This window comes from Microcaecilia unicolor, chromosome 1 (assembly GCF_901765095.1).
Source record: "Microcaecilia unicolor chromosome 1, aMicUni1.1, whole genome shotgun sequence".
Lineage (NCBI taxonomy): Eukaryota > Metazoa > Chordata > Amphibia > Gymnophiona > Siphonopidae > Microcaecilia > Microcaecilia unicolor.
In genome coordinates, this window is record NC_044031.1 from 720,785,677 (window position 1) to 720,802,202 (window position 16,526).

At 39.5% G+C, this 16,526-nt stretch overlaps 1 protein-coding gene across 3 annotated transcripts in view; it reads left to right on the forward strand.

The window, feature by feature from the left end:
• DTWD1 (DTW domain containing 1) overlaps positions 1–16,526 on the forward strand; it is a 43,961-nt gene that overhangs the window by 15,680 nt on the left and 11,755 nt on the right. For all 3 annotated transcript variants that reach the window (XM_030189572.1, XM_030189571.1, XM_030189573.1), the window contains exon 2: positions 40–331. In XM_030189572.1, coding sequence (XP_030045432.1) covers positions 59–331 — 273 coding nt within the window. In that variant the 5' untranslated portion in view covers positions 40–58. The remainder of the gene's footprint in view (positions 1–39; positions 332–16,526) is intronic.

Here is a 16,526-nt window from a genome sequence, read left to right on the forward strand (position 1 = left end):
TAAATATGTGATAACAGTGTTTCTGGCTTATTGAAACAGGTGTAATGTTTGACATAAGATGTCCTTAAATTCACATGGTTTAAAAGAAGTTGAAGAAGTTCTTCATCAGGAGATACAAAGCAGCATAAAAGACCCACAGCTGCAAACAGCCTCAGCCACAGAAAATGATCTGGATCTGAACCTGAAACTGGCATCTCAGGAGGTGCTGGAGAGAGCCCAACAGATTGGGAGATCAAAGTGCCCAAAATGCAGCAGTTCAAGGATGTTTTATTGTTACTCGTGTTATATTCCAGTGGAAACTGTTCCAGTGAAAAATATTCCAGTTGTGAAGGTATGTGAAAACACCTTGTGTGTTAAACTTTTCCTCTGTTTATGCAGACTGAAGTGATTATTGGCTATATTTATAAGGGAGGGTGTGCACAGTGGGAAGAAAGTCAGAATCGGAAGCAATTTTGAGTGGGTCGATCAGTAGAAATGTACTGACTTGCTACTCCAACTTTAAAACAAAAATTATAATTTATGTTAAATTTAGTTTGTGTATTATATTTATATATAGATATATATAGATAGCTTTGTCCTGCATCTAAAGTTATATCTACCAGTACTTTAGATCGAGAATAAAAAAAAAACAAATGAACCCTAATATGTGAGTCAGAACTTGTCAGACAGTAGAAAAATAGAGGGTTTGGTGTACCGAGTCCACTTATTTGAGCAATAACTTGTTCATAATGAATTACAAATCAGACAGTGTTTATTTTTTCAGCGAACACAGACTTTAATTTTTTTTGCACAGAATTCTCACAGGATTACAATCAAGTAAGACCTGCAACAGCACAGTAGGCAGATACAAACTAGCAGATTGGTGGCCAAGTGATTTTTTTTTTCAGAATGAAAAATAGAGTTATAAATTTGGCCCAGTCTGCAGAACTTTGCTAACATTCTAAAACTGTAACTAAATACCTGACATTTTATTGTGACATACCAAGGCTTTAACAGCTCCCAGGTTATGTTAAAAATTATAAAGAAAAATAGCAGAAAGTCTTGTTGTTGTTTTTTATTTTAGTAACTATTACTAAAGCAAATGCTTTATTTTTTTATAGTATAACTAGTAAAAAAGGCCCGTTTCTGAGAGCAATGAAACGGGCGCTAGCATGGTTTTCATCGGTAGTGTGTGTGTGAGAGTGTGTGTGTGTGTGTGAGAAAGAATGTGAGTGTGCGTTTGATTTAGACTTTGTGTGTGTGTGAGTGAGTGATTGATTGAGGGAGAGAGTGTATGTGTTTGAAAGTGTGTGTGTGTGTTTCTGTGTACGTGTGAGTGTTTTAAGCAGGTGGTGCATTCCCCTCCCCCTACCGTGCTCACTTATTTATATAGATAAATAAGATAAAGTTAACAGAAAATAAAGGGAGTAATGTGAATAAAGCTGTACATTATATTATAAAGATGTTTGAATATTATGTTAGCTTGGGTAGGAGTGAATAAACTTGTCCTGCTGTTGTATCGGAGTGTTATTTCTATCTCCTCAAAGTGCATCTAATTTTGTGAAAGACACTGGTGGGATGAAGAATTCATACTTTTGATTTGTCTTCAGTATTAGTAGCAAGTACTTTTCCTTTATTTCCGCACTGTCAATATGCAGTAAACTCCTAATTCAAACTATACCCAGGCACAGACTTTGTAATAGGCAAATGTCCAGGGGCGGGCAGACTTTTGTACAGTCTATGACCCAAGGATCAAGTTTGGGTATTTTATATCTCTTGCCTACCATATGCCATAAGTGCAGGTGTTGTGAATCCAGTCAAACGTTGTTAGGAATATGATTAGATTATTGCTTTAATAATGCATTGATAATTATGATTGTGACTATGAAGCAAGCACAAAGCACTCTTGAGCGTTGCAGTATCGTGTTCCAAGGCTGTATCATATGTGAACCTGGTGAATTGCAGCCAGCTGCCTTGTTTGTTGACATCAATGTTTACTGAGGAAGGAACGGCTGCCGTGTTGAGCAGATCAGAGGATGGTTCATGCTGATGTTACCTGCCTTCATTTAGTACACGTTACTATATCAGTATCCTGCAAGGGGGGGCATAGTAAGTGGCAACAGCGTCTGGTCTTGCAGAGGGAGAGAGGGAGGTGCCTGAGCGGGGAGTTGACAGGTAAGAGGTGCTCGCGCGGTGGAATTTCGGGATTGCAGGGCCGCACATGCTCAAGGGGGGAAGGGGGGCTGTCCCCCTCCGGACAGCTGAGAACACGTAAAGACAAAGCGGCACAGGGGCGGGATTGGAACCTAGGCTCCTTTTGATGGAAGATAAGAGGAACGGGGATCCTGAGGAGAAATAATGCGCGACGGTAACCGCTGCCGTTACACAATAACACAGACACCCCACTCACCGGCTCCAGCGTAACGTAGTTGATCGGCCTCTGCTCTGCTCCTCTCATATGCAAATTAGTCTGTTGAACAACAGTCTGGCTCATGCAGCGTCCGTCGTGATCTTCAGCATTGCTAGCCTGTGCAGGGCGGGGTTCTGTGCGTCTGACGTCCTGCACGTGCAGGACGTCAGACGCACAGAAGCCCTGCCTGCAGAGGTTAGTAATGCTGAAGATGACGCCGGCCGGAGTCAGAAGACTGGACTTGTTTTTGCGGCGTTTCGGGTTCCCCGGCGGCAAAGCTACATGTCGGTGGGTGGGTAGTGGTTGTTGGTTCATCTGCATTTTTTAGCGGGGCTTATGTTGTTGCTTGGATTTTCGTGGGTGGCTTGGGGGGGGGGGGAGCGGGTGTTGCACCTGCAGTTTGTGGAAGCAGGGCTTCTTTTTTTTTTGTGGTTGGCTTGGGGGGGGGGGGGGGGGGGGGGGCGGCGAAGGGGTGGTTGTTGGACATCCAGGTTGAGGAGTAGGGAAATACTCCTCTCCCTGCTTGGTTGCGATTCGTTGTTTGACACCTTTAACGTTCTAATGATTCTGAACTCACAGCACAACGTTAAAGGTTTCTTACGTCGTCATGACGTTTGACGCGAGGGCGGAGCACAGTCATAATGGGATGGCTTCACCACCATGAACTTACGAACCCTTTATCGTTGTGCTGTGACTTCAGACCCTTTGTCCTCAGAACGTTGAGGGTGTGTTTTATTATAGTAGATATGTCAATGCAAAATATTAAGATTTTTTATTTTTTCATTTTTAAAAATTTTTCATTGTACCAAAACAGTATTCATGTCATAGAAGATGAGATTTTGTATAGATATTGCTTTTTGTTTTCATGGTAACATGGGGCCAGGAAATGGCAGCTTTTCATGCTCCAGGAACACTATGCAGTGGAAGAATAACTCCTGAAGATCAGGAATATATTTTCAGAGGAAAGGTCATTTGATTCTATGTAGTCCACAAGATCCTCTCCCTTTCTTACACCCCCCTCCTTTTATGCAGTGGCTTGAAATGTCCTATTATGAGGCAAAGAGATCTTCATAACCTTTTTGTAGAAGACATAAGTCTCATCTGAGACTTCTTGACCCAAAGTGCAAACCTCTTGAATGCGACATCAACATCTAAAAGGGCATTGTTCAAAGTTGGACTGAACGCCATTCACAAGCAAAGAGGACTATAATCATAGCTCCATTCCAAAGTACAGTAAACTAGAGGATGCTTCATCTACACATAAGTCCCACCATTGGTTTGCACAGAAAATTCTTTTACAATCTTTGTCGTCATGGATTATGAGGGTTAGTATAACTCATTGTGTGCAGCAATCTGTTTAGCGCAGAGACTCTTCTGGTGCAGGTTGAGGCCAGTCATCCTCATCATCTGCACAGTTTTCTGCATTTTTCCTCCCTTTTAGAGCAGTATTTCTCTACCAGAGATTACAAACATCCAATAAAATGCACTACCTTCAGTTTTGGTTACAGAGGCAGTTGAATCTCCTTCTCATAACCCTTGCCTTTAGCAGAGTAACTGCATTCCTTTGTATTCTCTCTATCCCAATAGAATGTTGGAATTAAGTTCTACATTAGGGGGGGGGGGAAGAGTCTTTCTATAACTGTGCACCTATATTTAGATGCCTGTTCTATCCTTTATAGAATACTAGTGTAACAAGTGAAATACATGCGTATAATTTAGTTCAAGTTCCTTTATTTCTTGATACACCACTTATAGAAGATCATCTAAATGGTTTACAATAAATATCAAATCCAATCAACAGGAAAGGACAGTTTTGGATGTTGGAATCGTTTAAAAGAAAAGATTATAATATCTGTTCTGCACTTCAGACAAGCATATCATGTCTCAGTCCTCGAGATATTGAGCCAAAATTAAATTAAGTCGAATGATTTGTCAAAACTGTGTCTTGAGGGGAGCCTTTAAATGTTAGATAGGATAAGCCCATATGAAGAGCAAATTGTTCCATAATATGGGACCAATGACAAAAGAAATTGCAATGCAGGTATCATCATAACATATTTGAAAGAAAGAATCTGCAATAAATGTTGTTTAGCTGATCTCGGGGCTCTGGAGGGCATAAGTGGAATTAGCATCATAACATATTTGAAAGAGAGAATCTGCAATAAATGTTGTTGAGCTGATCTCGGGGCTCTGGAGGGCATAAGTGGAATTAGCAGTATAGAAAGATAAAGTGGAAGACCAGTACGGTTAATTTTATGTACTAGCATTAAGTTTTGAAAGGAATTCTAGAAGAAACCAGGAGCCAGTGTTCTTGCTTTAATGGAGATGTATTGTGATCCCATTTTTTTTTGGCTTCTGTGATAATCCTAACAGCTGTATCTTTGATTAATTGTATAAGTCTGGTAGGCAAAATCCATGGAGAAGAGCATGAGCACTTACACCAGCTGTAGAACTGTGCAAGTGTATGCACCTGAATGCTGGAGATAAGCACATAACTTTATACTATTCTATAATTTACTTGCATGTGAGTCCCTCCCATGCTCTGCCCAGATTCCACCTATGTAAGTTATGTACATATTTACAGAATTGTGTTTAGGTGGAATTTTGGCATTTACATGCACATACAATTGCATAAATTGTTGGAATGTAATTGTATTTTACATGCATTGCCTGTCACCTATTATTTCTCTGTGATTACTCTGTGACCTCTGATGTGAATTACTTAGAAAGGTCACACAGCTATGCAACTTCCTGTGGGGGGCAGATGCAGCACATGCAGCACATGGAGCACATGGAGCTCATGATCTCTCCTAACCTGAGAGGATCTATGGTGGTGTGAGCATCCATTACCATCTAAGCACATGGAAGGAGCTGATAATACAAATGTATAGTAATATGTATATATAAGCCTGTCTGATTATAATCTAACTACAAACTGTGAGTAAACAGATGTTTTGTTACTTCAACTTTAAAGTGACTCAGCAGTGAATTATTCAGGGGTGAATGAGAGAGAGATGAAGAAAGAAATTAACATTTCTAAAGCTGAAGCTGTGTGTACTAAAATCTGCTAATTATTTACTACAAATAATCCAACAAAAGGGTTATGGGCCCAGGGTCCAGGAATTGAAAAAGAAGAGAAATATTACCAGGCAGAAAAAAAAAAAAAGGCCACATTTTTCTCTTAAGTTTTAAAGGAAAGATTCAGTCTGTCTCTCTCTCCCCCCACACAGCAGACAGAAGGCTAAGAAAATGGCTGAGGGAAGAAATTCACTATTGTTCTACTCTCTCAAGGTGCCTAAATTAAATGAGTTTAATTATCAGCAGTGGGAACTAAGATTCATATGTCTCCTTCGAGCAAAAGGATTACATATATGCTTAGACCAAGACAGAACAGCTGAAAATATGGCTGAATGGGACAATGCAAACTATTATGTGAAGTGCATGCTTTTGGAAGCTCTCTCAGAGAAACAAGCCATATTAGTGGAGGGAAAAGATACACCAAAGGACATTTTATATAAACTGAGAACTATGTATGCAACTACATATGCAAAGCAGCAACCAATTTGGTTGGCAGAGTTGAATGAAACCAAATTAAGGGATAAAAGTAAATGTAATGATCACATTATGCATCTTATGTCTTCATTTCAAAAGCTAGAACTTTCTGGAATTCCCATGTGTGATGCATTGAAAAGAGCATTTCTTTTTACCTCACTATCAAAGAAGTTTGATGTTTTTAGGTCTGTAAATGAGGCCATTGAAGGGCAATCTTTTGAACAGACAACATCAAAACTAAGGCAGGAATGCATAATAAATGATTCTGAGGAGATGTGTTCTCAAAGCAAGTCAGAGAGAAATGAAACAAATTTCTTGGCAAAGAACAGAGGAAGGCGGAGCTATGGGAAAACTCCACCCAAGGGCAAGCTGATTTGCTACTCATGTGGAAAGGAGGGACATGTATCTAAATGGTGTAAGGAAACACAAAACACTCCCTCTAGCTCACCTAAGCCAATGGAACTAAAGAATTTTCAAACCAGGAAATGTATGAAGGACAAAGATAAACACAAGGGCTTTCTAATGGCAGAAAAATCTTTGACTATGGTAAATAATAATTCAAATGAAAGTACTTGGATTTTGGATTCAGGGAGCACATGCCATTTAACCAATTGTAAGAATTTCTTTCAGGAAATGTGTCCAGAAGAAGGTATTCTTAAAACTGCAAACGCAGGGACTGCTAAGATCCAAGCAAAAGGTATTGGATTCTTAAAATGCAAAGTGTCTAATGAAGTTAAAGAAATTCCTGTAAGTGATGTCTTGTATATTCCCCAAGCAGTTTGCAATATGCTTAGTGTATCTACATTAGATAAGAAGGGATTTGCGATTCATTTTGAAAACAGTAAGTGCACAATCTCTAAAAATGATGAAGTGTATGCTGAAGCTTTTATGCATAATGATGTTTATAAGCTGAACATTTCAGGTGAAGCCTCACATATGGCGCAAGTAAGGAAGAATGATGGTAAATGTAGTCTGGAAATCTGGCACCGCCGCCTGGGACATCGTGATTCTAAGGTGATCCAGGATCTTTACAGTAAGCAACTAGCCACTGACATTCAGATAAGTGCAGATGCTGGTAAAATGGAGAAATGCATAGACTGTGTTACTCAAAAAGGTGTGAGACCCTCATTTCCTGCATACACAGGAAATAGGAGTAATAAAGTGCTGGACTTAATACACAGTGACTTATGTGGACCGTTTAATATCCCATCATTGGGAAATAACAGATTTGTGCTGATATTCTTGGATGATTTCTCTAGATATTGTGTGGCCTATTTGCTGAAAGAAAAAAGTCAAGTCACAGACATGCTGAAGAAATACGTAGCCATGGTGAGCAATAAATTTGAAAGAAAACCAAAGGTTCTTCAGACCGACAATGGTGGTGAGTTCACTTCACAAAGCATGCGCACATTTCTAGAACAAGAAGGCATTCAGCATATCACAACAGTAGCTTATACACCAGAGCAAAATTCTGTTGCAGAGAGAAAATTTAGGTCACTTGTGGAAATGACCAGATGTATGCTGTCAGATAGCAATCTCCCTAAAAGACTATGGGGGGAAGCCATTCTCACAGCAGTGTACCTACAAAACAGAATGCCAACTAAAGGCGCTGAGCGCACACCACATGAGACATGGCATGGTAGGAAGCCAAACCTGTCACACATAAGAACATTTGGAAGTACAGCATATGCTCATGTACCAAAACAAAGAAGGCATAAGCTGGATTCCACAACAGAAAGGGGCATTTTAGTTGGCTATGCTCCAGGACACAAAGGATATAGAATTTTGAATCTGAAAACTGGCATTGTTGGCATAAGACATGTTACATATTTTGATGAAAACAAGAGGGTTGATAAAGGCTGGATTATCCCAGATGAGCCTTATCATCCAGAATATGAAACTAGAACCATAATAGACATGCCAGTGTATATAAATGCCATACCAAGGCAGATGTCTGAAAGCAACTCATCTGTATCTAACGAGGAACAGGCAGAGGAAGCAGACACAGAAAGGATCATTGAAGAAGACAGTACAGTTGGAGAAGGGGAATCAATTGGAGAAGGACTCTCAGATTTTGAGGATGCGGAAAGGTCAGACCAACCTGTTGTCAGACGCTCATCCAGGGAAAACAAAGGTGTTCCACCCCTAAGACTGTCTTACCTAACAAAGTCAGCAGAAGCTCAAGAGCCCTTAACATGGGATGAGATTGAGAAAATGCCAGCAGAAGAAGCTGCTGAATGGCATAAAGCTGCACAAGAAGAAATTGATGCATTGGATAAAAATAATACTTGGATTCTTACAAAATTACCTCCTGGCAAGAAAGCTATAGGATGCAAATGGGTATTCAAGTTAAAAAGGAATGCACAAGGAAAAGTGGAAAGGTATAAAGCCAGATTAGTGGCAAAGGGATATCTTCAAAAATATGGAGAAGATTTTGATGAAGTGTTTGCACCTGTAGTGAAACACATGACAATTAGAACACTTCTGAGCATTGCAGTCTCAAAAGGCATGCAAGTCAACCACATTGATGTGAAAACAGCATTTCTTCACGGAGATATAACTGAAGACTTGTACATGGAACAGCCAACAGGTTTCATAAATACAAAACAAAGACAGCTAGTGTGTAAATTAAACAAAGGTCTTTATGGATTAAAGCAAAGTGCAGAATGTTGGAATGAAAAATTGCATGAAATATTGACAAATTTAGGATTTAAGCAAGGTGAAGCAGATAAATGTTTGTACACTAGGTGCACAAATGGACAATATGCATACATTTTAGCTTTTGTTGATGATCTGCTCATTGCAAGCGAAAGTGAGAAAGAGTACAAGGACATTGTAAAGTGTTTAAACCTCAATGTTGAGATAAAAGAACTTGGTAATGTGTCATACTATCTTGGTATAGAAATTGAGAAACAAAATGATGGTTCTTATCTTCTAAGCCAGAAGCAGAAAATAAATGAGCTTATTGAAAGTTTAGGTATGCAAGATGCCCAAGTTGTAAGCACTCCCATGATCACTGATTTTCTGAAGGATGAAACAGTAAGAGAACCTTTACCAGATAACATCCAATATAGATCAGCCATAGGTAAGCTTTTATATCTAGCTACCACATACAGGGCTGATATAGCAAATGCAGTAGGAATTTTGAGCAGAAGGGTCAGCTCACCTACCAAATCAGATTGGACTGCAGTTAAAAGGATGGTAAGGTATTTAAAGGGTACCATTGATTGTAAATTAAAGATTTCAGCCAATAGTAATCCAAAACTAATATGTTACTGTGATTCAGATTGGGCAGGGGATCATTCTGATTATAAATCCACAAGTGGATATGTGTTTATGTATGGAAATGTACACATTTCATGGGCCAGTCATAAACAAAGTATTGTGAGTTTGTCTTCTACAGAAGCTGAATATGTGGCCGTATCGGAAGCGTGCAGAGAACTGATGTGGATTGAAAAACTTTTGCTGGATTTCGGAATAGCTGAAAAGAGACCAATCCAGATAATGGAAGATAATCAGAGCTGCATCCGACTGTCACAGAATGACAAGGTTCAGTCACGCACCAAGCACATCGCAACGAAATACCACAACGTGCGAGAGTTGGCAAAAGAAGGGGTCATCAGTCTACAATATTGTCACACCAGTGAGATGACAGCTGACATCATGACCAAACCGTTACCCAGAGAACATTTTGTGAATCTGCGTATAAAGCTTGGACTTTGTATGAATAAATAATTGCATGACAGTTATGCATGAGAAGGGGTTTGTTGGAATGTAATTGTATTTTACATGCATTGCCTGTCACCTATTATTTCTCTGTGATTACTCTGTGACCTCTGATGTGAATTACTTAGAAAGGTCACACAGCTATGCAACTTCCTGTGGGGGGCAGATGCAGCACATGGAGCACATGGAGCTCATGATCTCTCCTAACCTGAGAGGATCTATGGTGGTGTGAGCATCCATTACCATCTAAGCACATGGAAGGAGCTGATAATACAAATGTATAGTAATATGTATATATAAGCCTGTCTGATTATAATCTAACTACAAACTGTGAGTAAACAGATGTTTTGTTACTTCAACTTTAAAGTGACTCAGCAGTGAATTATTCAGGGGTGAATGAGAGAGAGATGAAGAAAGAAATTAACATTTCTAAAGCTGAAGCTGTGTGTACTAAAATCTGCTAATTATTTACTACAAATAATCCAACAAAAGGGTTATGGGCCCAGGGTCCAGGAATTGAAAAAGAAGAGAAATATTACCAGGCAGAAAAAAAAAAAAAGGCCACATTTTTCTCTTAAGTTTTAAAGGAAAGATTCAGTCTGTCTCTCTCTCCCCCCACACAGCAGACAGAAGGCTAAGAAAATGGCTGAGGGAAGAAATTCACTATTGTTCTACTCTCTCAAGGTGCCTAAATTAAATGAGTTTAATTATCAGCAGTGGGAACTAAGATTCATATGTCTCCTTCGAGCAAAAGGATTACATATATGCTTAGACCAAGACAGAACAGCTGAAAATATGGCTGAATGGGACAATGCAAACTATTATGTGAAGTGCATGCTTTTGGAAGCTCTCTCAGAGAAACAAGCCATATTAGTGGAGGGAAAAGATACACCAAAGGACATTTTATATAAACTGAGAACTATGTATGCAACTACATATGCAAAGCAGCAACCAATTTGGTTGGCAGAGTTGAATGAAACCAAATTAAGGGATAAAAGTAAATGTAATGATCACATTATGCATCTTATGTCTTCATTTCAAAAGCTAGAACTTTCTGGAATTCCCATGTGTGATGCATTGAAAAGAGCATTTCTTTTTACCTCACTATCAAAGAAGTTTGATGTTTTTAGGTCTGTAAATGAGGCCATTGAAGGGCAATCTTTTGAACAGACAACATCAAAACTAAGGCAGGAATGCATAATAAATGATTCTGAGGAGATGTGTTCTCAAAGCAAGTCAGAGAGAAATGAAACAAATTTCTTGGCAAAGAACAGAGGAAGGCGGAGCTATGGGAAAACTCCACCCAAGGGCAAGCTGATTTGCTACTCATGTGGAAAGGAGGGACATGTATCTAAATGGTGTAAGGAAACACAAAACACTCCCTCTAGCTCACCTAAGCCAATGGAACTAAAGAATTTTCAAACCAGGAAATGTATGAAGGACAAAGATAAACACAAGGGCTTTCTAATGGCAGAAAAATCTTTGACTATGGTAAATAATAATTCAAATGAAAGTACTTGGATTTTGGATTCAGGGAGCACATGCCATTTAACCAATTGTAAGAATTTCTTTCAGGAAATGTGTCCAGAAGAAGGTATTCTTAAAACTGCAAACGCAGGGACTGCTAAGATCCAAGCAAAAGGTATTGGATTCTTAAAATGCAAAGTGTCTAATGAAGTTAAAGAAATTCCTGTAAGTGATGTCTTGTATATTCCCCAAGCAGTTTGCAATATGCTTAGTGTATCTACATTAGATAAGAAGGGATTTGCGATTCATTTTGAAAACAGTAAGTGCACAATCTCTAAAAATGATGAAGTGTATGCTGAAGCTTTTATGCATAATGATGTTTATAAGCTGAACATTTCAGGTGAAGCCTCACATATGGCGCAAGTAAGGAAGAATGATGGTAAATGTAGTCTGGAAATCTGGCACCGCCGCCTGGGACATCGTGATTCTAAGGTGATCCAGGATCTTTACAGTAAGCAACTAGCCACTGACATTCAGATAAGTGCAGATGCTGGTAAAATGGAGAAATGCATAGACTGTGTTACTCAAAAAGGTGTGAGACCCTCATTTCCTGCATACACAGGAAATAGGAGTAATAAAGTGCTGGACTTAATACACAGTGACTTATGTGGACCGTTTAATATCCCATCATTGGGAAATAACAGATTTGTGCTGATATTCTTGGATGATTTCTCTAGATATTGTGTGGCCTATTTGCTGAAAGAAAAAAGTCAAGTCACAGACATGCTGAAGAAATACGTAGCCATGGTGAGCAATAAATTTGAAAGAAAACCAAAGGTTCTTCAGACCGACAATGGTGGTGAGTTCACTTCACAAAGCATGCGCACATTTCTAGAACAAGAAGGCATTCAGCATATCACAACAGTAGCTTATACACCAGAGCAAAATTCTGTTGCAGAGAGAAAATTTAGGTCACTTGTGGAAATGACCAGATGTATGCTGTCAGATAGCAATCTCCCTAAAAGACTATGGGGGGAAGCCATTCTCACAGCAGTGTACCTACAAAACAGAATGCCAACTAAAGGCGCTGAGCGCACACCACATGAGACATGGCATGGTAGGAAGCCAAACCTGTCACACATAAGAACATTTGGAAGTACAGCATATGCTCATGTACCAAAACAAAGAAGGCATAAGCTGGATTCCACAACAGAAAGGGGCATTTTAGTTGGCTATGCTCCAGGACACAAAGGATATAGAATTTTGAATCTGAAAACTGGCATTGTTGGCATAAGACATGTTACATATTTTGATGAAAACAAGAGGGTTGATAAAGGCTGGATTATCCCAGATGAGCCTTATCATCCAGAATATGAAACTAGAACCATAATAGACATGCCAGTGTATATAAATGCCATACCAAGGCAGATGTCTGAAAGCAACTCATCTGTATCTAACGAGGAACAGGCAGAGGAAGCAGACACAGAAAGGATCATTGAAGAAGACAGTACAGTTGGAGAAGGGGAATCAATTGGAGAAGGACTCTCAGATTTTGAGGATGCGGAAAGGTCAGACCAACCTGTTGTCAGACGCTCATCCAGGGAAAACAAAGGTGTTCCACCCCTAAGACTGTCTTACCTAACAAAGTCAGCAGAAGCTCAAGAGCCCTTAACATGGGATGAGATTGAGAAAATGCCAGCAGAAGAAGCTGCTGAATGGCATAAAGCTGCACAAGAAGAAATTGATGCATTGGATAAAAATAATACTTGGATTCTTACAAAATTACCTCCTGGCAAGAAAGCTATAGGATGCAAATGGGTATTCAAGTTAAAAAGGAATGCACAAGGAAAAGTGGAAAGGTATAAAGCCAGATTAGTGGCAAAGGGATATCTTCAAAAATATGGAGAAGATTTTGATGAAGTGTTTGCACCTGTAGTGAAACACATGACAATTAGAACACTTCTGAGCATTGCAGTCTCAAAAGGCATGCAAGTCAACCACATTGATGTGAAAACAGCATTTCTTCACGGAGATATAACTGAAGACTTGTACATGGAACAGCCAACAGGTTTCATAAATACAAAACAAAGACAGCTAGTGTGTAAATTAAACAAAGGTCTTTATGGATTAAAGCAAAGTGCAGAATGTTGGAATGAAAAATTGCATGAAATATTGACAAATTTAGGATTTAAGCAAGGTGAAGCAGATAAATGTTTGTACACTAGGTGCACAAATGGACAATATGCATACATTTTAGCTTTTGTTGATGATCTGCTCATTGCAAGCGAAAGTGAGAAAGAGTACAAGGACATTGTAAAGTGTTTAAACCTCAATGTTGAGATAAAAGAACTTGGTAATGTGTCATACTATCTTGGTATAGAAATTGAGAAACAAAATGATGGTTCTTATCTTCTAAGCCAGAAGCAGAAAATAAATGAGCTTATTGAAAGTTTAGGTATGCAAGATGCCCAAGTTGTAAGCACTCCCATGATCACTGATTTTCTGAAGGATGAAACAGTAAGAGAACCTTTACCAGATAACATCCAATATAGATCAGCCATAGGTAAGCTTTTATATCTAACTACCACATACAGGGCTGATATAGCAAATGCAGTAGGAATTTTGAGCAGAAGGGTCAGCTCACCTACCAAATCAGATTGGACTGCAGTTAAAAGGATGGTAAGGTATTTAAAGGGTACCATTGATTGTAAATTAAAGATTTCAGCCAATAGTAATCCAAAACTAATATGTTACTGTGATTCAGATTGGGCAGGGGATCATTCTGATTATAAATCCACAAGTGGATATGTGTTTATGTATGGAAATGTACACATTTCATGGGCCAGTCATAAACAAAGTATTGTGAGTTTGTCTTCTACAGAAGCTGAATATGTGGCCGTATCGGAAGCGTGCAGAGAACTGATGTGGATTGAAAAACTTTTGCTGGATTTCGGAATAGCTGAAAAGAGACCAATCCAGATAATGGAAGATAATCAGAGCTGCATCCGACTGTCACAGAATGACAAGGTTCAGTCACGCACCAAGCACATCGCAACGAAATACCACAACGTGCGAGAGTTGGCAAAAGAAGGGGTCATCAGTCTACAATATTGTCACACCAGTGAGATGACAGCTGACATCATGACCAAACCGTTACCCAGAGAACATTTTGTGAATCTGCGTATAAAGCTTGGACTTTGTATGAATAAATAATTGCATGACAGTTATGCATGAGAAGGGGTTTGTTGGAATGTAATTGTATTTTACATGCATTGCCTGTCACCTATTATTTCTCTGTGATTACTCTGTGACCTCTGATGTGAATTACTTAGAAAGGTCACACAGCTATGCAACTTCCTGTGGGGGGCAGATGCAGCACATGGAGCACATGGAGCTCATGATCTCTCCTAACCTGAGAGGATCTATGGTGGTGTGAGCATCCATTACCATCTAAGCACATGGAAGGAGCTGATAATACAAATGTATAGTAATATGTATATATAAGCCTGTCTGATTATAATCTAACTACAAACTGTGAGTAAACAGATGTTTTGTTACTTCAACTTTAAAGTGACTCAGCAGTGAATTATTCAGGGGTGAATGAGAGAGAGATGAAGAAAGAAATTAACATTTCTAAAGCTGAAGCTGTGTGTACTAAAATCTGCTAATTATTTACTACAAATAATCCAACATAAATGTCATTCTAAAATTTTACATATGTACAGTGCAATCCGCTTAAGTGCAAGGGTCTGGGACCAAAAAAATACATGCAGTTAACTGGAGCATGCACTTAACCGTTGTGACCCAAAGAAGCTTGACATCTGAAACATATATACTGTTTATTATACGTACAGTATACAGTCTCCGTTAATGACGTTAGGCTTACTTGAAGTAATCAGTCATAGTCCTCTGTACACTATTGTGTCTGTGAGTTCCATAGACTACGTCTGCCAGACGGTAAAAACTGTCATAGCACTGACATCCAGTGGCCTCCAGATGCCGCATGGTGTTGAGACTCTCCAGCACTCTTGCAAAGGTGACAGGAGGTCTGCTCATTTCATCATCTGTTTCATCATCAGCCGTTGCTTCTGTGTAGGTGCATATCTGGACATCAGTGCTGTCGTCAGCTGTTTGTAGATCATAATCAACAGCTACGTAGTGATGAAACTCCTCTTCAGTAACACTGGCTAGGATGTCAATAGCCTGTTCATCTGATGCATTTGCAACAGCTGCATCTGTTTCGTCCCTCTCCACATCCTTAAAGCTTGCCCAGTTGTAGCAGTTTACAATGGTTACCTGTGTAACATGATTCCAGGCTTCTTTCCAGGCATATGTAGGGAATCCAACAGTGATAGATTACGAGCCAGTTCAATAGCACATTTATCTTTGGCAGTCTGGTCATCCATAACGCTCATGAGACGACGTAGCACAAGAGCCCGATAATGTTGTTTGAAATTGGCTATTATGCCCTGATCCATAGGTTGGATCAGAGAGGTAGTGTTTGGTGGCAGGAAGACCACCTTGACATTAGACAGCCTGACATCATCACTGTGTGCAGCACAATTATCACAAAGCAACAAAATCTGACGCTTTTGTGCCCGCATTCTAGTGTCTAACGTCTTTAGCCACTGCTTCCAAATTTCCCCCATCATCCATGAATTTGTGTTAACCTCATATGACACAGGAAGTTGCTTAACATTCTTGAAGCAATGGGGCTGTTTGCTCTTTCAAATGAAGAGTGGTTCCAACTTCTCACTCCCATCCATATTGCAGCAAAGGAGGATCGTCAGTTGGTCCTTCGGTGTTTTACTTCCTGTAGTTTCGGCTTGTTTGAATGCAAGTGTTCCATCAGGAATCGCTCGCCAGTAGAGACCATTTTTGTCAGCATTGAAAATGTCACGGGGTGCAAACTCGCTCAAGATGGCAGGAAGAACTGAAACAACCCAATTTTCAGCACCAAAGTCGTCAGCATCTTGTTTTTCACCATGCTGTTTCTTGAATTTTATGTTGTTCCTCTCCTTCCATCTTTCCAACCATCCAACAGTGACTTTGAATTCAGTTAGTCCAAGACTTTGAATTCAGTTAGTTCAAGACTTTCAGCTAGCTGATTAGCTTTCTCCATAAGCAGTGGACAACTGACAGGAAACTGACTGCTCCTGACTTGAGAAAACCACCGACGAAGAGCATCTTCTACATCCTCAGCTTTTCCCACCCGTTTACGTTTCCTGTGTGGATTTGTATTGTTTTGCCAGTCTTCCAGAAGCTGATCTTTCTGCTTCAAGATATGTGAAATTTGACTGAAATTGACACCATATTCTTTAGCAATAGATGCTTGACTTTCTAATTTTTTTAAGAACTTCTATTCGTTCAGCCATTGAGGATGATGACTCCA